This window comes from Hyaena hyaena, unplaced genomic scaffold, assembly GCF_003009895.1.
Source record: "Hyaena hyaena isolate Hyena2069 unplaced genomic scaffold, ASM300989v1 scaffold_74, whole genome shotgun sequence".
Lineage (NCBI taxonomy): Eukaryota > Metazoa > Chordata > Mammalia > Carnivora > Hyaenidae > Hyaena > Hyaena hyaena.
Genome location: NW_024080706.1, coordinates 1553273 through 1575484, shown reverse-complemented (window position 1 = coordinate 1575484; position 22212 = coordinate 1553273). Strand labels below are relative to the sequence as shown.

General features: G+C 36.9%; 1 protein-coding gene and 1 non-coding gene across 2 annotated transcripts in view; both read left to right on the top strand.

Annotated features, from left to right (window-relative positions):
- The window catches only part of PDHX (pyruvate dehydrogenase complex component X), a 78030-nt gene that overhangs the window by 47019 nt on the left and 8799 nt on the right, over positions 1-22212 (top strand). Inside the window, exons 6-9 of the mRNA XM_039233365.1 lie at positions 3750-3924; positions 6141-6288; positions 14244-14302; positions 17828-17986. Coding sequence (XP_039089296.1) covers positions 3750-3924; positions 6141-6288; positions 14244-14302; positions 17828-17986 — 541 coding nt within the window. The remainder of the gene's footprint in view (positions 1-3749; positions 3925-6140; positions 6289-14243; positions 14303-17827; positions 17987-22212) is intronic.
- On the top strand, positions 16524-16608 carry TRNAG-UCC. The gene has a single exon. It is a non-coding gene; the product is annotated as a tRNA-Gly (tRNA).

Below are 22212 nucleotides of genomic sequence, written 5' to 3'. Positions count from 1 at the left end.
TCTGTTGATGGACACTTAGGCTCTTTCCATGTTTTAGCTATTGTGGAGAGTGCTGCTATGAACATTGGGGTACATGTGCTCCTATGCCTCAGCATTTCTGTATCCCTTGGGTAAATTCCTAGCAGTGCTATTGCTGGGTCATAAGGGAGTTCTATTGTTAGTTTCCTGAGGAACCTCCACACTGTTTTCCAGAGGGGCTGTACCAGTTTACATTCCCACCAACAGTGCAGGAGGGTGCCCGTTTCTCCACATCCTCGCCAGCATCTAGAGTTCTCTGATTTGCTCATTTTAGCCACTCTGACTGGCGTGAGGTGGTATCTCAGTGTGGTTTTGATTTGTATTTCCCTGATGAGGAGGGATGCTGAGCATCGTTTCATGTGTCTGTTGGCCATCTGGATGTCCTCTTTGGAGAAGTGTCTGTTCATGTCTTCTGCCCATTTCTTCACTGGGTTGTTTGTTTTTCGGGCGTGTAGTTTGGTGAGTTCCTTATAGATTCTGGATATTAACCCTTTATCTGATATGTCATTTGCAACTATCTTTTCCCATTCCGTTGGTTGCCTATTAATTTTCTGGGTTGTTTCCTTGGCTGTGCAGAAGCTTTTAATCTTGATGAGGTCCCAACAGTTTATTTTTGCTCTCGATTCCCTTGCGTTTGGGGATGTGTCAAGTAAGAAGTTGCTGCGGTGGAGGTCAAGGAGGTTGTTTCCTGCTTTCTCCTCTAGGGTGTTGATAGTTTCCTGTCTCACGTTCAGGTCCTTTATCCATTTTGAGTTGATTTTTGTGCATGGTGTGAGAAAATGATCTAGTTTCATTCTTCTGCATGTTGCTGTCCAATTCTCCCAACACCATCTGTTAAATAGGCTGTCTTTTTTCCATTGGATATTCTTTCCTGCTTTGTCAAAGATCAGTTGGCTGTATACTTTTGGGTCCACTTCTGAGTTCTCAATTCTGTTCCATTGGTCTATGTGTCTGTTTTTGTGCCAATACCATACTGTCTTGAGGATGACAGCTTTGTAGTAGAGGCTAAAGTCTGGGATGATGATACCTCCCGTTTTGGTTTTCTTTTTCAGTATTACTTTGGCTATTCAGGGTCTTTTGTGGTTCCATACAAATTTTTGGATAGTTTGTTCTAGTTTTGAGAAGTATGCTGATGCAATTTTGATGGGAATTGCATTGAATGTGTAGAGTGCTTTAGGTAGTAATGACATCTTAACTATATTTATTCTTCCTATCCATGAGCATGGAATGTTTTTCCATTTCTTTGTGTCTTCTTCAATTTCCTTCATAAGTTTTCTATAGTTTTCATCATACAGATCTCTTGTATCCTTGGTTAGGTTTATTCCGAGGTATTTTATGGTTTTTTGTGCAATTGTGAAGGGGATCAGTTTCTTGATTTCTCTTTCTGTTGCTTCATTGTTGGTGTATAAAAATGCAACCGATTTCTGTACGTTGATTTTGTACCCTGCAACTTGGCTGAATTCTTGGATCAGTTCTAGTCGGCTTCTGGTGGAGTCTGTCGGGTTTTCTATGTAGAGTATCATGTCATCTGCGAAGAGGGAAAGTTTGACTTCCTCTTTGCCAATTCTGATGCCTTTGATTTCCTTTTGTTGTCTGATGGCTGATGCTAGGACTTCCAGCACTATGTTAAACAACAGTGGTGAGAGTGGACATCCCTGTCGTGTTCCTGATCTCAGGGGGAAAGCTCTCAGTTTTTCCCCGTTGAGGATGATGTTAGCTGAAGGCTTCTCATAGATGGCTTTGATGATGTTTAAGTAGGTTCCTTCTATCCCAACTTTCTCGAGAGTCTTTATTAAGAAGGGATGCTGTATTTTGTCAAATGCTTTTTCTGCATCTATTGACAGGATCATACGGTTTTTATCTTTTCTTTTATTGATATGATGGATCACATTGATTGATTTGCGAATGTTGAACCAGCCCTGTAACCCAGGAATGAATCCCACTTGATCTTGGTGGATGATTCTTTTGATATGCTGCTCGATTCGATTTGCAAGGATCTTGTTGAGAATTTTTGCATCCGTATTCATCAAGGATATTGGCCTATAGTTCTCTTTTTTTGTTGGATCTCTGTCTGGCTTGGGAATCAGAGTGATGCTGGCTTCATAAAATGAGTCCGGGAGTTTTCCTTCGACTTCTATTTTTTGGAATAGCTTGAGAAGAATTGGGATTAATTCTGTTTTAAATGTCTGGTAGAATTCCCCAGGGAAACCATCAGGTCCAGGGCTCTTATTTGTTGGGAGATTTTTGATCACTGATTCGATTTCTTCACTCGTTATGGGTCTGTTCAGGTTTTCTATTTCTTTCCGTGTGAATTTTGGTAGTGAGTGTGTGTTTAGGAATTTGTCCATTTCTTCTAAGTTGTCCAATTTGTTGGCATATAATTTTTCATAGTATTCCCTGATAATTGCTTGTATTTCTGAGGGGTTGGTTGTAATAAGTCCATTTTCATTCATAATTTTGTCTATTTGGGTGCTCTCTCTTTTCTTTTTGATAAGCCTGGCTAGAGGTTTGTCAATTTTGTTTACTTTTTCAAAAAACCAACTCTTGGTTTCATTGATCTGTTCAATTGTTTCTTTGGTCTCTATGTTGTTTATTTCTGCTCTAATTTTTACTATTTCTCTTCTTCTACTGGGTTTAGGGCGTTCTTGTTGCTCTGCCTCTAGCTCCTTTAGGTGAGCTGTTAGATTTTGGACTTGTGCTTTTTCTAATCTCTTGAAATAGGCCTGGAGAGCAATGTACTTTCCTTGCCATAAGATATTAAGTAAGATGTTTTGTTTGGAGGAGGATAATTTCAGATATACCCAACAGCTGCTGGGTTTTTCCCTTCAGCAGTTCTTTAAGTAAACAATAACAAATTATTAACTGTGTTTGAGATATTTAAACAATGTAAATTGCCTTTAAATTTGTGTCACCCTGAAGTTGTTTTTAGGTTATGTAAAACCTTTCTAAAATTTGTTTTGGATTAAAACTTTTTTTTAAATGTAAAGTTCTGTTTTTGAAAAGAGTTCTTTTGAATTATCAGGTATTATAATTTTCAAGAAGTCATTTTGTTTAAGAAAATGTATTATTTCATACCCACTGTAACTTAGCATAAATTGAAAGCTTGGTATATTTAGTAATCCAATTATATCCTTTTAAAAAACAAGCTACCTTTAATGCAGGGTAAGTCTATTACTAGTTTCGTTATCTTTCATTCTGAATGATGCTGTGGGTTAGGTTTATTTCATTAGATGATGCTGATAACATTTTGAGCAATATTTAAAGTGGTATGATTTTCTGACCATAAAAAAGTTTATTTACACTAGAAAATCCGTAATTTAGTAAATATACTAATAAAAGTCATCATAAACTTGACATTTTCTGAGTGCCATATGAACATTATTTGACAGGTATAAAGAATGAGAATATGGTTTAATTTATGAATGGTTCATCTAACAAGTGAAACCCCCCCTACCCAAAAGGACTAATTTCCTTTCTAAAGATATCTACAACCAAAACTTTGATATAATTCAAATTGTTTGGTTTTTGATAATGCTCAAATATTATAGCCGTTGGGTGAATAATATGAACCAGCAGACCCGATAAGATTTGCTTGTCTAACTCAAGTAATTCGTTTTGCATCACAGCCTTGACATCTCTCTATTTCAGTACCTTCTCTCCATATCTCATCTCCATTTTCTAAACGTTCTCTTCTATTCCTTGTTGCTAATTGTGGTTATCTCTCTCTTCAGGGATGCTCTCAAACTGGTCCAGTTGAAAGAAACGGGCAAGATTACTGAATCCAGACCCACTCCAGCCCCTGTAGCTACTCCCACAGTGCCTGTGCCCCCTCAGGCCGTAGCCACGCCACCTTATCCACGGCCGATGGTCCCACCAATATCAACTCCTGGACAACCTAACGTAGCGGTAATATCATTTGAGTAGATTTTTATGTTTTCAGACTTAAGTAAGAAAATAAGAACCGTTACTCTCTGTTTTTTTTTTTTAATTAGTTTATTTATTTTGAGAGAGAGAGAGAGACCGTGAGTAGGGGAGGGGCAGAGAGCAAGGGAGAGAGAAACTTGGGGCTCATAGTTATGAAACTGCGAGATCATGACCTGAGCTGAAATCAAGAGTTGGATGCTTAACTGACTGAAAACCCAGGCACCCCAACTGTCTGTTTGACAAATAATTCTACCAATCCATTTTAGTAGTAGCTAATAGTGATTAAGAAAAATTCTCCAGATGCTTTGTTTCGTAGACTCCTAGCGCAAACCCAATTTGTGTGGTGCTAACTTTCAAATCCAGTGCCGTAGAAGTATGCTCTGTAATCATGCTGCTTTTCACATAGCTTTTCTCGGGTGTGGTACTAATAGTTGGTAGCCACTGCTAGCCCTCTTCTGTGGCTGTTTTATTTTCTATTTTAATGTTTATTTTTATTTTTGAGAGAGAGGGCATGAGCAGGAGATTGGCATAGAGAGAAGGGGGGGGGGACAGAGGATCCCAAGCAGGCTCCACACTGGCAGCATGGAGCCTGATGCGGGGCCTGCACTCCCGAACCACAAGATCATGACCTCAGCCAAAGTCGGACACTCAACCGGCTGAGCCACCCAGGCTCCCCTTGCCTGAGGGAATTGATACTCTCACCATGAAGAACTATAGAGACTCTATAGCTAGTCGTTCTTTCTCAGATACAGGCAGTAACAGCCCTTTTTTGTTGTCAGAATATTCCATTTTGCCTCTTTGTATCTTTGTACCTCCCTTTCTTAGTATCTTCAATGTCATTTGCTTCCCATCAGAAGAAATGCAGGATAGGGGCGCCTGGGTGGCTCAGTCGGTTGAGCATCCGACTTTGGCTCAGGTCACGATCTCACGGTTCGTGGGTTCAAGCCCAGCATCAGGTTCTGTGCTGGCAGCTCAGAGCCTGAAGCCTGTTTTAGATTCTGTGTCTCCCTCTCGCTCTGCCCCTCCCCCACTCATGCTCTGTCTCAAAAATAAATAAAAACAATATAAAAATTTTAAAAAAAAGAAGAAGAAATGCAGGATAATCAGGTTCATGTAAAACTGAGAGGGAAAACAAAAAAACAAAACAAAAAAAACCCTGAATGGGCACTTAAAAAATAAATAAAGCTATCTTGCTCTTTCTAATGGAGAAATATATTCCAGTGTAATATTTTAAAATAGTTGCAAACAGTATAAATTTCATGTGAAACAATTTTTAATGTAAATTCATGGTTCATGACTGCATATACAAAAAATTTATGTGTAATCAAATCTTATGTTTTTAAGAAGTAGGCTATTCAAATTAGGAAGATAAACCTTACTTTCAAATTTTTATGGTATACAGAGAGCATTTATACTATCTGAACAAATACTTTGCCAATATAAAGTGTTTCATTTCCTAAGGACTCAGGTATATTTTTAGCTGCTTAATTAGAAGTGACGATGATCTTGTCCCAGAATGGGGTGAAGGGCAAGGAAGGAATCACAGGTAGTTTAAGGTGGATCCTGCTTCTGTTAGAGTTTCAAGGAGCAGAGTGGAAAAGCTATAGTAATGTTATAGGAAGATTTTATTCTCTTACTTACACTTTTTATTATGCATTTTTAGGAAATATGATACTCATGTGATTTCTTTTATAAATTACAAACCAAAATTGAAAGAGTTTGGCAGATCATCCAGTATATTATCTTTTTCTACTGCACACCATTTTTATAAATAGGAATTGTCTGTTGTTGGTTTATTGATGTTTTTGGATGCTTTGAGTTTTATTAAGTGATGTTTATAATAAGCTACTGACAGGTGGTACATGTTTGTGTCTCTGTCTCTGTTCCATATAGACACCCATGGGAGAATTATTCATGACCTGGTAGATTTCTGTTTGATCATCTTATACAAAGTAACATAAAATATCTCATTTATAACTAAAATATGAATTTTACTACTTTTTTCTACAGTTACATACTATAAAATTAAAACTGTGGATTTCTCATATTCCTCCTTATATTAAGAATTTTTAATTGTATTTTTCCTCTGTTAATCTTTATTACCCAAAGTTAAGTCACTGTGACTAGATTGTAGTATTAGGATTTATTTTTTCAACTTCCATTTATGGCTTAATGGACAGATTGCAATTTCTTTGCAGGGCACATTCACTGAAATCCCTGCTAGCAATATTCGAAGAGTTATTGCCAAGAGGTTAACTGAATCTAAAAGTACTGTACCACATGCATATGCTACTGCTGACTGTGACCTTGGAGCTGTTTTAAAAGCTAGACAAAGTCTGGTCAGAGGTTAGTAAAGTTAAGTTTACTTAATATAGTACACGTATTGTATAATCCTTTACTTATAAAGGCACATTGTGCAGCTTTTTATTTCAGTTTCATCATCTGGGTGTATTTTAGTGCTAAAGAAAAGAATTGGTTCACCTTCCTTATAAGAAACAAATTGATTGCATAGTATTGAGTAAATCACGTGTTTTAGTATGATATCTGAGCAAAGCAATCCTTAACATTTTAGAAAGTATAAAATCCAAAACTGATTGAAGAATGTTTTAGATTTTACATATATCTTAAATACCACTCTTCGTTACATAAGTTTTAATTTTTTATATCTTCTTCAAAATGAACTTTCAGGTTATGAAATTTGTAATGTACTTCCCAGCACATCAGTTAAAACTAAGATTGCTGGGGGAGCTGCACATTCTTAGCATGAACTGATGTTTTCTTTCTTTCCAATCTGTATGGCTTTTATTTCATTTTCTTGCTCTTTTGAACTGGCCAAGACCTCTGGTACAATGATGAATATAAATGGCAAAAGCAGACATTTTTGCCGTGTTCTTGGTCTTAGGAGAAAACATTCAGTCTTTAATGTTAGTTGTAGGTTTTTTGTGATGCCTTATGTTAGGTTGAGGAGATTCATGTTCCTAATTTGCTGAGAGTTTTAAGCATAAACGGATGTTGAATTTTGTCAAATGCTTTTGTGGATCTTTTGAGATAATCTTTCCTTTTTCACTCTGTTATTTTGGTAAATTATTTTGGTTGATTTCTAGATGTTGAATAAACTTGTATTCCTCGTATAAAACTCATCAACCATTAATTTTCTTATATATATATATTTTACTGTTTATTTACTTTTGAGAGAGAGAGAGAGAGAGACCGCTCTTGTTCAAATGAGGGGGGAATGGCAGAGAGGGAGTGGAGACACAGAATCTGAAGCAGGCTCCAGGCTCTGAGCTGTCAGCAAAGAGCCCTGATGTGGGGCTCAAACTCATGAACCGCAAGATGATAATGATCTGAGCTGAAGTCAGACACTTAACTGACTGAACCACCCAGGTGCCCCTTCTTATATATTCTTGATCCCATTTCCTAAAATTTTGCTAAGAATTGTTATACTTCCCTGTAGTTTTCTTAAAGATGTTTGTTTGTTTGTTTGTTCCCTGGGTTTGTTACCAGATCTCACAGAATAAATTGGGAAATGTTTCCTTCTCCTTTATTTTTTGAAAAAGTTTGGGTAGAATTGGTTTTATTTCCTTTTTAATTATTTAGTAGAATTCACCAATGAGGCTACCTGTCTAGGTCTATGATTTTCTTGTGGGCAGATTTTTAGCTATAAATTCAATTTTTAAAAATAGATGTATCGATTTCTTCTGGAATGAGCTTTAGTAGTTTGTGTCTTTCAAGGAATTTGTTTATGTCATCTAAGTAATGAAATTTACAGTAGTCTCCCCTCATCCACAGGGAATGTATTCCAGGACCCCCTGTGGATGCCTGCAACCACTGATGGTACCAAACCCTGTATATACTCTGTTTTCTCTTATGCATACATACCTGTGATAAAGCTTAACTTAAAAATTAGACATAGAGATTAACAACAATAATTATGGCCTGGGTGGCTCAGTCGGTCAAGCACCTGACTTGGGCTCAGGTCATGATCTCACGGTTCGTGGGTTTGAGCTCTGCATCAGGCTCTGTGCTGACAGCTAACTCAGAGCCTGGAGTCTGTTTCGGATTCTGTCTCCCTTTCTTTCTGCCCCTCCCCTGCTCACTCTGTCTCTGTCTCTGTCTCTCTCTCTCTCAGAAATAAATAAAAAATTTTAAAAAATAAAAATTAAAAAAAGAGATTAACAACAACGTAATAAATAGAACAACTATAATGATATACTGTAATAAAAGTTAAGTGAGTGTGGTCTCTCTGTCTTTAAATGTCTTACTGTCCTGTACTCACCCCTCTGTTATGATGTGAGATGGTAACAGGCCTACGTGATGAGATGGTGCGAGGTGAATGATGTAGGCATTGTGACGTAGTGTTAGGGTATTGATGACCTTCTAACAGTATGCCATCTGCTTCGGGGCTGCTGGGTAACTATGGGTAACTGAAACTCTGAAAAGTAGAACTATGGATAAAGGGGTCTGCTGTGTTGGCATAAAGTTGTTTATAATACTACCTTACTATACTTCTAACACTGTAATCTGAAGTGATGTCCCCATTTTCAGTATTAGTAATTTGTGTCTTTTGACTTTCCTGATCAATCTGGCTGGAGATTTATAAATCGTATTGATCTCTTCAAATAATCAGCATTTAATTTCATAAGATTTCTTCATTGTTTTTATAATTTTCTTTTTGATTTCTGCTCCTACCTTTTTTTTCTTTTTCTCTGTTTGCTTTGGTTTTAATTTGCTCTTTAGTCTTCTAGTTTCCTAAGGTGAAGGCTGAGATCAATATAAAATAATAAACCTTAATTCTAACATAAGCATATAATACTTTTAAGGTCTCTTTCAGCAGTGCTTTAGATGAAGCACTTCCACAAAGTTTGATGTGTTTTATTTTTCTTTCTATTCAAGATGTTTTCTAATTTTCCTTGTCATGTCTCTTTTGATCCATGAATTATTTAGAAGTGTAAGTATAATTTCCAAATATTTAGGGGACCTTTCAGCCTTTCTTTTATGATTTCTTGCTTAACTCCATTGTGCTTAGAGAACATGCTTTGTATGACTTAAATCTTAACTTTTTTGAGATTTTAGAGTCATGATGTGGTCTATCTTGATGAATGTTCCGTGTGTATTTGAAAAGAATATATGTTCTACCTCTGAGGAGTGTTCTATAAGCGTCAGGTGAAGTTGGCTCGTAGTAGTGTTCATGTCTTCATATCCTTACTGATTTCCTATGTGTTCCGTCAGTTCTTGAAACAAGAGTGTTGATGTCCCTGGTTATTATTAGGATTTGTCTGTTTTCCCTTTGAGTTCTATTGGTTTTATATCATTCTGAGGATGTGTTATTAGGCACAGAACACATTTAGGATTTTCATGTGTTCCTGATGAACAGACATGTCCTGGAATGTCCCTGTTCATCCCTGGTATGATATTTCTTACCCTGAAGCCTGCCTTATCTGATATTGATACAGCCAGTCCAGATTTCTTTGATTAATGTTTTTATTTCTTTTTACTTCTAATGTATCTGCATCTTTATATTTATTATTTTCAATTTAAAAATTTTTTTATTTATTTTTGAGGGAGAGACAGAGACAGAGCACTAGCAGGTAGACAGAGAGAGAGAGAGATACAGAGATAGAGACACAGAATCAGAAGCAGGCTCCAGGTTCTGAGCTGTCAGCACAGAGCCTGACACAGGACTCGAAAGCATGAACCACGAGATCATGACCTGAACCAAAGTCAGATGCTTAACTGACTCAGCCACCCAGGTGTCCCGCTGTGTCTTAATATTTAAACTGACTTCTTGCAGACAGCATATAATTTTTCTTACGTTTTTACCTAATCCTATATTCTGTCTTTTAATTAAAGTGTTTGGACCATTCACATTTAGTAGTTTTGTCCTTTGTTTTTCCTTTGTACTATTTTCCTCTGTACCATTTTGTCCTTTGTTTTTATTTGTCCCATCTCTTCTTTTTTTTTTTTTTCCTGTTTTCTTTGCCTCTTTTTTCTTTTCTGTATTGGTTGCTTTTTAATTTTTTAATTCCATTTTATTTCTGTTTTACCTTTCTCTATGTGGTGGTTTCCTTAAGGTTTATGATATAATTCTTTAACTCATCACAGTCTACTTTCAAATTTTTATCACACCCCTTCATGTGTAATGTAAGAACTTTACAACAACATATTATATTTTCTCCCTTCTATCCTTTGTGCTCTTATGATCATGTTTTATTTCCACATGTGGTATAAGCACCAGCATATATGTCTGTTGTGTTTTTGCTTTAGCAAATCAATTATGTTTTAAAGAGTTTTAAAAATGCAGGGGAAAAAAAGTCTTTTTGTATTTTCCTCTTTTCTTTTTGCCATTTTTTTGGTCTTCTACATTTCTCTATATAGATACAAAATGCTTATCTGGTGTTTACTTCTGCCTAAAGAATTTCCTTTAATGTGTCTTGTAGTATAGGTTGGCTGGCAATAAATTCTCAGCTTTTCTCTGAAAAAGGTCTATTTCTCCTTCATTTATTTCCCCTTCTTTAATTATTAATTATGGTAAAGTATATACAACATAAAATTTACCATCTTAACGATTTTTAAGTGCACAGCTTAGGGATCATAGTACTTCCACATTGCTATGCAAACATCACCACCATTTATCCATAAAACCCTTCATTGTGCAGAACTGAAATCCTATCCCCACTAGAACCAGAGCTTCCTCTTTTCCTCTCCTCCTGGCCTCTAGCCACCAGCATTCTTTCTGTCTCTATGGAGGTGACTATTAAGTACCTCATATGAGTGGAATCATATAGTGCTTGTCTTTTGGTGCCTGGCTTGTTTCACTTCACGTACTGTTCAAAGGTCTATCCATGTTGTAGTATGTGTCAGGATTTCCTTTCTTTTTAAGAATGGATAATATTCCATTGTATGTATTTACCATATTTTGTTTATTTATCTGTCAGTGGACACTTGAGTTACTTCCACCTTTGACTCTTGTGAATATGGAGGTATACATCTCTCTCTGTGTCCATGCTTTCACGTCTCTTGGGTCTATCCCCAGAAATATTATTGCTGGATCATATGGTAATTCTGTCTTTAATATTTTAAAGAGCTGCCATGCCATTTTCCATTGTGACGGCACCATTTTGCATTCCTATCGGGTGCGCCCAAGGGTTCCAGTTTCTCCATGTCCTTGCCAACACTCGTTGGCAACCATCCTGATGGGTGTGTCTCCTTTGCTTCTGGTATTTCTGTTGGATGTAGATTTTTGAGTAAAAAGATTTTCGGTTTCTGTACTTTAAATAAAGATCCCATTCCATTATCTTCTGACTGGCCAAATATCTGCTGCCATTCTTAATCTCTGCTCCCCTCTATAATGATGTCACACCACCGGCCCCATTGTCTTCAAGATTCTCTACATGGGCAATTTGATTATTATATGCCTTAGGTCTTTTTTCTACTGTAGTTATTCCATTTGGGTTTCTCTTAGCTTCTTGGATTTGTGGTTTGTTGTCTTTCATTAATTTTGGAAAACTCCTAGCCATTATATTTCACTGTATGTTCTGCCTTATGTGTTTTCTCTTTGGAACTCTGATTATAAATGTTCAACTGTTTGAGTTGTATAAAGCTCTTAGATCCCCATTTTTTTCTTTTTTCTTTACCTTTTTTTTTCTCTTTGTGCTTCCATTTGGATAATTTTTGTTGATCTAGCTTCAATGTCACTGACTCTCTTCTCAGCTATGTTTAGTCTGTGAATCTTAACAACAAATATCTTTATCTTTGATAGCATTTTTTTCCCTGAGATGTCCATATGAATGTTGTTTTATAGTTTCTATCTGTCTCCTGATATCCCCCTTTGTTCATGTGCATTGTCCCATACTTTGTCCTGTACTTTCTCATATTCTGACAGAGGTTAATCATTTCATGTGTTCGTCCTTCCTCAGGGGAGTCATCACCCTTGACTTTCAGTTCACTTGTTTGCCTTGTAACCTTGGCTTCCTAATGGACTCAGGAAAAGTTATGATTTTGTAACTTCTGCTTTTCTTCTGCCCTGTTAGGGTAGGAAAAACATTCTCCTCTGGCTTTCTACATCTTAAGTGACAACAGAATTGGTATTTCAGTTTAAATACACACTTTGAAGAATTCATATGAAGACAACCTGACAGCTCTTAAAAGTTCAAGGAAATAAATGGAAAGCTACTTCAGAGAAAATTCTCAGAATTCAAAAAGTTAACCCTGGATTCTCTCTTTAATAGATTTTAAGTGTACTTGCTAAGTCATGATATAGAGATCATGAGGGGAATAATTTTCCTTGTTTCTTCCTTTCATGAGGCAGGGAACAGTACTATTTCAGTGGAGGGATTTGGAGCAGTTTAGTATCTTTTCATGGTCCCAGCTTTGGTATGTCTTTGCAGTTATGAATTTTCAGGGGGAGGTCTTCAAAGAGCCCATGTTATTTATCTCCAGTCCTCTTTCTTATATAGTTATAATATACCAGTCTCTAAGCATGTCTGCACTGTTTTATAATGATATACAAATGAAAATGATTGATATTCTCTCACAAATTATATCCCAATCAATGTCACCATCAGTCTCCTTTCTATATATTTGAAAATTTCCATAATAAAGAGTTAAAAATAAAGTAACTTGAAAAACCCCTCCTTTGTACTTTTTTGATTTTCAATGCCAAAGAGAAATGTCATGTGGGAGAGAGGACATACAAGTCTGGAGCTCCTGATGCATTGGCATTGGAGGTAGCATTTGAAGGAATTATCATTATATGAATGGTATCAAAGTCCTGGAACAGAAAGTTCTTGCCTGGGGAAAATGAGTAAGTGGTAAAGAGTGGAAGAAAACACAGGAGTATAGTGACACAGAAGCCAGTCAGAGAGTGTTTCGAGAAGAAACTGATCAATTCAAGAGCACCAAATGTTGGAGTACAGTGAGAGCAGAGAACTTAGGTGAGCACTGCAGACTCCAGCGGTAGAGAGGGAACCATCAGCCTGTGGATGGTTTGAGAAGTCTTCACTGTGGATACCTGTGGATAGTAGATTAAGGGAGAAGGAGGTTGAGGGAGCCAGGAAAAGTCAGCACAATAAGTTCATAAGATCTGTCCACATATTGGGATTTATGCAGACCAAGTCTTTTGTATGTGGTTATCATTAAAATTCTCTAAGTACTGGAAATCCACTCACATTTTTACTCATAAAGAGGTTTAAAACAGGCAAACAAAAATATTTATGTCTCTGGGAATTTGATTTAAAAGAGCCATGATTTGGATGAGCAGGTGGCTCTTACCATGACAGTTTGGCAGTATTTGGGTTTATGGTAATTCATCTAATGTCTCTGAAATCTCCAGCGTGCCTTGGGAATGAGCTGTTATTCATGTAAGATTCCATGATACTATAGTAATGGGATTTGTGTATCTTGCCACATACCATTGACTAGATCTTGATCTTAAACTCTCTGTCTAGAAGCCATTGCAATAGAGAATCAAGTGTAGTTTACATTTTTCAATACTTTCCTATCCACCGGGAAAAGCAGAAGTATAAATTGAATGCTTTAGTTATGATCAGCTCTCTGGGAAGGGAGGGGACCTCAGCTTTATCTTGAAATCATTATGTATACTGGAAGGAAATTGATTCAAATGGAATCACCATAAAACTAGACAGAAAACCTCATTTTGTTCATTGCACCAGGACTTGTGCCAACATTGCTTCATCTTTGGCCTTTGCTATATCCTGTTTTGTTAAGTTAAAAAGCAGCTCAATGGTCTTAAATTTTTATGGTATCCATTAATAAGAAATTTCTTTCTCTTTAGATAGATAAGATAGATAGATAGACAGACAGACGGACGGACAGACGGACAGAGATATCTTTAAAGAGACTATGTTACTGCTGTTCTAGTATAATCAATATATTATAAAGCTCATGTAGAAAGAAGACATTTGAAAAGGAAGAGAGAAAAAAATGAATCCTTCAAATTGTTATATAGAGAGACCATTTGTGTTTTTAGAGACATAGGAGTTGTTTCTTTTCTTTCTAATTACGGTTATAATGTATCCTTCAAACTCTTGTATATTATATCTAAGCAATTAAAAGAATTGTAATGAAGTCCAAGAAGTAATCATTTACATGTATGGCTAATATTATTTGTCCAGGGCCTCATATAAGTTTTCCTAATCAGGGAAATTTTACTGACTAAGCAAACCAAAACTTCTAGTATTTTTCATTATAGTTTGTCAATGCGTAAGTTTGCAATCATAATGGTCAATGTTAAAGTTTCATTATGAACGCTAATTTTGATATGCTTGTTTTTCTTTCAGATGACATTAAAGTATCAGTAAATGATTTTATCATCAAGGCAGCAGCTGTTACCCTTAAAGTAAGTAGCAGACCCCAAATAATTTTGGCTTCTAAAATAGTCTCATGTCAGGGCGCCTGGTGGCTCAGTTGGTTGAGTGTCCAACTTTGGCTCAGGTCATGATCTCATGGCTTGGGAGTTCGAGCCCAGTGTCAGGCTCTGTGCTGACAGCTCGGAGCCTGGAGCCTGCTTTGGATTCTGTCTCCTCTCTCTGCCTCTCCCTCACTCATGTTCTGTCTCTTAAAAATTAATAAACATTAAAATATTTTTTAAATAGTCTCATGGTTTGGGATTGTTATATGATAAATAGAACTCTCATTTTTAAGTCACAAAAATTTTGTAATGTTACTGCTAAAAAGATATTTAGTCTCACCCCCTCAGTTACACAGATGAAACTGAGAATCAGTAGGGTTTATGACTAATCGTAGCAGAACAAAGACCATTCAGCAAATACGAATTGATCCCCTGTGGTGTGCTGAGTACATTGCAGACATTAGAGATACAATAGTGAATGAAGGTCTACATGTTTTCTGCTCTCCTGGGGCATATACTCTAGATGGAAGAGACTGGTATTTGTAGATAGTGAAAGGATTGAAGACCCAGGGAAAGTAGATTTGGGGTGTCATTGTGTACAGTTAGGCAAGGAAGGCCTCTCTGGCAAGGTGATAACTAAGCCAAGGCCTGAAAAAGAGGGTGTGAGCCACACACATCCCTGGTAGAAGAGTGCTCCAGGCAGAGGGAACTGCAGACACAGCGGCTGGGAGAAGAGAGTGCTGCCTTTCAGACATGGCACCAGGGACAAAGTGTGCCCAGGAGAGAGAAGGTAGGAGATGAGATTGAACAGATGATATTAAAAGACGGAGGAGTTGAGAGGGCCCCCAAGCAACTTGGTGGCCATGAAAAGGACTAGGGGTTTTATTATCAAGGGGAAGGAAGCCTTTGGAGGGGATTGAGAGAGGACTGACATCCTACTTCTCCTTTACAAAGAAGGAGTGACTGCTCTGATGGTTTGAGGAGTACAGCCTGTGGAGAGGCCGGGGTGGCGGTGCTCTCCTGCGAGGCTGTACACCCTGACCATGGTGTGGACGCAGGTGGCAGCTAGCAGGAAGGCCAGGGTGAAGGCGAGATTTGGGATACGTTTCAAAGCAGAGCCAATAAGATTTACTGATGGATTGAATGTGGGATGTGAAAGACGAGCACTTTGGCCCAAGCAGTGGGAGGAATGGAGCTTTCCACGTATGGAGATTGGGAATGTGGGAGAGGAGCAAGTTCGAGGTAGGCGTTCTAGAGTTGGATTTGGACAGAACTCAGTTTGAGAAGCCAAATGGTGTCCCAGTAGAGCAGCCAGGAAGACAGGTGAGCAGTGGGGGTGTCTGGCTGGATGCATAGGTTGGAAAACCAGATTTCCTGCCTTCCTGCTCTGCACCATTTTCTGTCTTGCCTTTCTTTTTATAACTAGGCCATTTTTCTGGTTTGTTGTGTATCAAGTATACTTAAAGTATGCTTATAAGGAATTTATTTTTATTTCTTGAATACAGTAATAGGGAATTTTAAAGTTATGTCTTTTCTTAGCTATTCATATCTAAGTGCTCATATGGCTTTTGTCTTTTGACCAAATATTTTAAATTGTATTAGTGATTTTTTAAATTATGAATCATTCTTGTCCTCCTTAAGTGACTCTCAAGTGGTCATTACATTTCATTTCATAATTTTGTATCAGGAACTGTGATTGCAATTTAAATTTTGTGCTAGTTTTATCAGGCTTTTTTAAAACCATTGGCTTCTTAAAATGAATTTGGGTCCTTTTTTTCTTTCCTTTCTCTGTGATTACTTCATTATTACAAAGATTTTTATTTCTTGAAGCTTTTATAGAATTCACCAATAAAAATATCTGAGCCTAGTTCTGTTTTGAGGAGGTAGCCTTGACAACTCTCTCATTTTTCCCCATAATTATTGACCTGCTTAATTTTCAGTTTTTTCTTGAATCACTTTTGGATTCCCAGAAAATCACTCATTTCATCTGGATTCCCAAACTTACCAGCCTAGAGTTATTTAAATCTGCTTCTTCTAATATTGTAATGTCCTCAAGGCTGGCTTTATTCTATACCCTGTGTCGCTATTACTATTGTATATTTGTGTTTTCAGTCCTTTTATATTGTTTCCATATGTATTCTTTCCGTCATTTCCTTAGCTGTAGAATAGAATTAGATTAGACTTTGGTTGAAAATATTTTGTTAGGGGCGCCTGGGTGGCTCAGTTGGTTGAGCTTCTGACTTCCGCTCAGGTCATGATCTCACGGTTCGTGGGTTCGAGCCCCGCATCGGGCTCTGTGCTGACAGCTCGGAGCCTGGAGCCTGTTTCAGATTCTGTGTCTCCCTCTCTGACCCTCCCCTGCTCACGCTGTCTGTCTGTCTGTCTGTCTCTCTCTCTCTCTCTCAGAAATAAATAAAACATTAAAAAAATCTTTTAAAAAAATATTTTGTTAGAAAATGTGAAATAATTATTATAATTCTCAATATGAATAAGAAAGTTTAAGGGTATGAAGTTTCCTTTGCCTGCAACTGAGACCACGTCCCCCGGGCTTTTGTTACATTGCTTCGTAATTATATTTCTTTTGCCAGGTATTCCTCACTTGGGAAGGGCTTTTTTCCCCTTCTTTTTCTTTAGTGTCCTCTATGTAGGATTTAAAATCTTCAGGGGGTGGGGGATGGGACTTCACCATTGTCTTATTTTGACAAACGAGCTTTGATTACTTTGAATAGAGCAGGAGTGAGTCTAACAGGACCGGGAGAAGCACGGAGGGAAATGCCTCTTTGGGGAGGGCTCACAAGTACACTTAGGTTGGCTGTTACCAAAGCAGAGAATGTTTGGGAAGAGAAATTCATTTGTGATTTCTGGCTTTCAGCATCACTCTCTCTGATACTCGGCAGCAGTTATCAGTATACATTGTCTCCAGGCATTATCCGTTTCCTCCACTCTTCTCATCTTCTGTGTAGCTGTAGGTATACTAAACACATGCACGCTGTACACACAGTGTCTGTCGTATGTTTGTGAGGCTGGGGAAATCTCTCCTAAATATGGAAATCACTTATTAAGGGCCGGATGATATCCACCAGGGCTACACTACAAAATTGTGCCTTCTATATGCTACAGGAATATGTGGCTGAACGTTGCTACCCATTCCCCTCCCCTCTTCTCCTCAAGGCCATGTCGGTCAATGTATGAGACAGGAAGTATGGCAAATGCTAAATGCTTTTTAGTAATCAGGTTTCACAGAGGGAGACCTTTTTTTAGCCATGATTTATTATAAGCCATGATTTATTATCAGGCTTGGTTCAGAAAAGAGTATATGTTTATTCTTCCCAAACATTGATGACATTTAACACTGAGATCCACATCATTGTTTCAAGCCAAAGCTTCCCTTATTAGCTCTGTCCACCTCTATTCACTTTCAAAAATGCAGAATAATTTTAGTTATTTTTCTTTAACCACCTCGATCTAAAGCTGCTTCTTTAGTGACATGTTTCTTCTATTTCTGTTCTGCAGCAAATGCCAGATGTTAATGTGAGCTGGGACGGAGAGGGCCCAAAGCAACTGCCTTTTATTGACATTTCAGTGGCTGTGGCAACAGATAAAGGTCTAATTACACCAATCATAAAAGATGCCGCCGCGAAAGGTATACAGGAAATTGCTGACTCTGTAAAGGTATGTCTGTGCTTTCAAAATGTTAGTCTTTACTCTGATAAAGTCTTGACATGATCTAGTCACACTGTGATAGAGATAGATATGTATTAGTATTTTCAAGTGATTGTCAGCTGTGTATGAACGTTTTTAAGGTTTTATCTAGGTAGAACCCATTTTAAGAACATTTAATATTCAAAAACTCAGAAAGAACATACAGATAGATTCGGATCTACTGTATTCAAGTTATAGGTGAGATTTTATTTCCCAAAGTCTAGAATTCCACTCTAAAGGTGATATTTTAAATAGTTTTCTTAAGTCTATATTTTAAAAAAAATTTTATTTATTTCTGAGAGAGGGGCAGAGCAGAAGTGGAGGAGGGGATTTTAGATAGTTTTAAAGTTAAAGCTGAAACTGTATATTTCTATGAAGGTGGTGGATAGATCTCACTGTTCACAGTGTTTTATTCTTAAAAACTAATGTTACTCATTTCCTCTCTAGAATTGAGACCACTGAATGTCCTTAATTTTCCAGAAGCAAAAGTACTGGACTTTTCCTGAGTTTCTTGAAAAACAATTTTTCTAGCTCCAATATGAAGGCATGAGATTACCCCCCAAATATCCATTGAGCAGCATAGGAACATGGGCAGTAGATCGGCTTTGACAGCCTGTATAATTTCCAAAGATTTTTTTGACAGAAGTATCATGGCTCTTATAGTGTTAGAATTGAACATTTCAGGCTATTTAGATGAATGATTCTTTTCTCTTTTTCATTTACCAAAGACCAGTTGCATATCTAGTGGACCAAAGAGTTACACTTTTAAAAGTAGAAGATAAGATCTCTTTGGAGAGCTGACAGCATACGCATGTGTAGATGTACTTGCCCAAAATACATGAACACAAGTTAATCTACTTTTTAAAAGCATACTCTTAGAATCTTTGAGTTGGATATAGTTAAGGGTGACCTTAGTAGAATGAACATTTTTAGCTCTTTCTTCACTTCTCTTTGAAAAGATTAGAAGAATGTGTTTGTATAGATAAAAATGCAGCTGTTTTTTTAATTGAGTGGTGATTTAATTTGGCCTGATCAGAAGTCAAAGTAAAAAATGTTGGTTTTCTAAGATAGTTGTGTGCCTTTTATTCATCAGAAGTTTTCAACAACAATGAGAATACATGTATTATTAGTGTTTTTGTGAAATTCAAATGGGATTAAACTTAACTATAGAGTTAGAATTTTCTGTATTTTTATATATTCTTATTTTTAATATTTATGTATTTCTTATATATTAAATTACTAAAAGTAAGCATTGTAGGAAGGCCACTTTGCTTTTGACCAATTTACTAATTTTACTGTGATAATACATAGTTCTTAAAGTAGCTGTGTTAGTATTCCCTATTTCTTGTATTCTGAAAGAAGCTAAGCTGAAGTGGTAAGGAAACAGTGTGAACAACCTCTCAGCAGTGGGAAGGGCAGCCTTGACCCTTTGGAAGGCTCCAGGGTCTCTGTGATAGTCCTTGAGGTTTTCCTGTAATTCCCGGCAGCCCTTAAGGTTTAGTGTGCTCTGGCTACTCTGCTTCACACTCTCCCTGCTTCTTCTCCCACCCTTCTGCCTGTGATCAACACTCTCCTCTCTCTTGTTCTTAGGGTAGATGAGACACCAGGCTAAGCACTTTATTTAATCCTATTAGCCCAGTATCATAGTTGAAACCTTAATTTCCCCAATTTGAAATTGAGGAAATGGAGTTTTAGTGCCATTAAGAAATGTGCCCAAGGTATGCATCTAGAAAGCAGAAGTGAGGATTTATTTAAATCTGGCTATCTCTCAATTCACGTGCCATTTTCTTAGGCCTTCTCTGACTTCCATTGCTAACGCAGCTTCCTGACGTTACCCTGTTTTAGTGTGTTCATGTAGTTGATCATTCTTTGAGATCACTTCCTTTATTTATTTGTTTATTGATCCTTCTCTGTTCCTTCCTGTCTGATGTTCACAGTCTTGTTTTTGTCATATATCCAATTCTAGAAGAGTACATGGAGATAGTAGGTGCTAAGTGAATTTATTTGTTTAACTTTCAATAAAATCTTTTATTTAAATTAAGGTTTCAAGGAATTTGTGGGTCTCTGCAACTCCATCTGGACCCAGAATGGATAATACTGGCACTAAGGTTTTACTTCTTGACTCTCACTAACCTTAAGGATGTCACTGTGCGGTGCTGAAGGCATGCCTTTGCTAAGTTCAAGTTTGTATTCCCTAAAGAAAGTAATATAGTAACAAGCCTTAGATCTCATGCTTCATTAATTATAACATTTTAAAAGACAGATGCAAAGTTTTCCTCAGTTTACCCAGAATGTTCTTTAAATGAGTTAGTAAGAAATGTGACATATTTTAGCAATATTTGCTAGTCCTCTTGTATTACATCCTTTCAGCTAAAGGCTTCAGGTAACGTGTGCTTGATTTTAAGTTTACGTTGCTGGGAAATCCCAGTGAGAATTAGGGAGTTTTGAAACCAGGGATCCTCCTCAGAAGTATTCTCATTGTGCCGGGTTTTTCGAGTTCATCGGTAGGAATATCCTGCTGATATGTTTGGGGCCTACAGAGATTTTTTTTTTAAAGTATATTATGTGGGCTTACAATCCAGTTTTTAAAATGAATATGTGTTTTATTTGTTTTAGCCTGGTAATTCATCAGGATTGTTGAGATCATCTGCCTTTAAAGAAATGCCTTTCAATAAATAAATATGTAAATAAATACCTACATACACACATACATTCATACCTTTCAAAGTTCACAATACGTACCTGTTTAAATGATGTGAACAGTTACATCGCTTAAGGCAGAAAAACCACATTTGTAGATTGTCCTGTCTCTGATAGTCTAAGGACCATGCTAAGTTCATCTTTCCAATTTTCATTTGGATCCAAGTAATTTTGTAAATAAGTGCATCCAACTAGTGTAAATAAATATGTAGTCATCTCAGGTGTCAGTAAGTCACCATGATATGTTGAGATCATTTTTAGACTTTTAAAGAACGTTTTATTTTTCAAAAATTAAATCATCTATGGTGACTGTAATGGTACCTATGTTAGGCCGATAGTACAGAAAATTAAGTAAGCTTCAGATTTATTTTATCTCCTCAGATGATAATACCTTTATTTTTCTCCTTCTTCCCCTCATAAATTAGTTAATTATTAATTTTTCATATATTATGACTCAACCTCCGTTTCTTTGTCTTTAAAACATTAAAACATAAAAATTAACACGAGGGTAATTAATTGCAAGGGCAAGTAAAAGAATAACTACTTAGTTTTTTTTTAAATGTTTATTTATTCTGAGAAAAAGAAAAAGAAAGGGAGGGGTAGAGAGAGAATCCCAAGCAGATTTGGCACTGTTAAAACACACCCAACCCAGGGCCCAAATCTACAAACCTAGAGATCTTGACCTGAGCCGAAATCGAGAGTTGGATGCTCAACTGATTTAGCCACCCAGGTGCACCTGAGCGACTTTTCTTAGTATCATTCTCAGACCGTTCATCTGTCTTTTCCTCTGTCAGTTTTTAGAAATCAGTTTTGCCAAGAGTGATATGAAATTACTATATTTTTATATTCCTCATGGCAGTGTAAATTGGACTAGCTCATTGAGGAAATGCTTCTGCTATAGATCAAGAACCCAAAAAATGTTTATGTTCAAGGGCTTTGTAATTTCATTTCTGAAAATTTATATGAAGTAATTGAAACCAGTGAACCAAATTAAAACACAGGGGGCATTGAGTGTGTGTTTAGGAATTTGTCCATTTCTTCTAAGTTGTCCAATTTGTTGGCGTATAATTTTTCATAGTATTCCCTGATAATTGCTTGTATTTCTGAGGGGTTTATTGTAATAAGTCCATTTGCATTCATGATTTTGTCTATTTGAATGCTCTCTCTTTTCTTTTTGGGAAGCCTAGCTAGAGGTTTGTCAATTTTGTTTATTTTTTCAAAAAACCAACTCTTAGTTTCATTGATCTGTTCAACTGTTTCTTTGGTTTCTATATTGTTTATTTCTGCCCTGGTTTTTATTATTTCTCTTCTCCTACTGGGTTTGGGGTGCTCTTATTGCTCTCCCTCAAGTTCTTTTAGGTGCACTGTTAGAATTTGCACTTGCGCTTTTTCTAATTTCTTGAAATAGGCCTGGAGTGTAATGTACTTTCCTCTTAGGACTGCCTTTGCTGCATCCCATAGAGTTTGGATTGTTGTATTTTCATTTTCATTTGTTT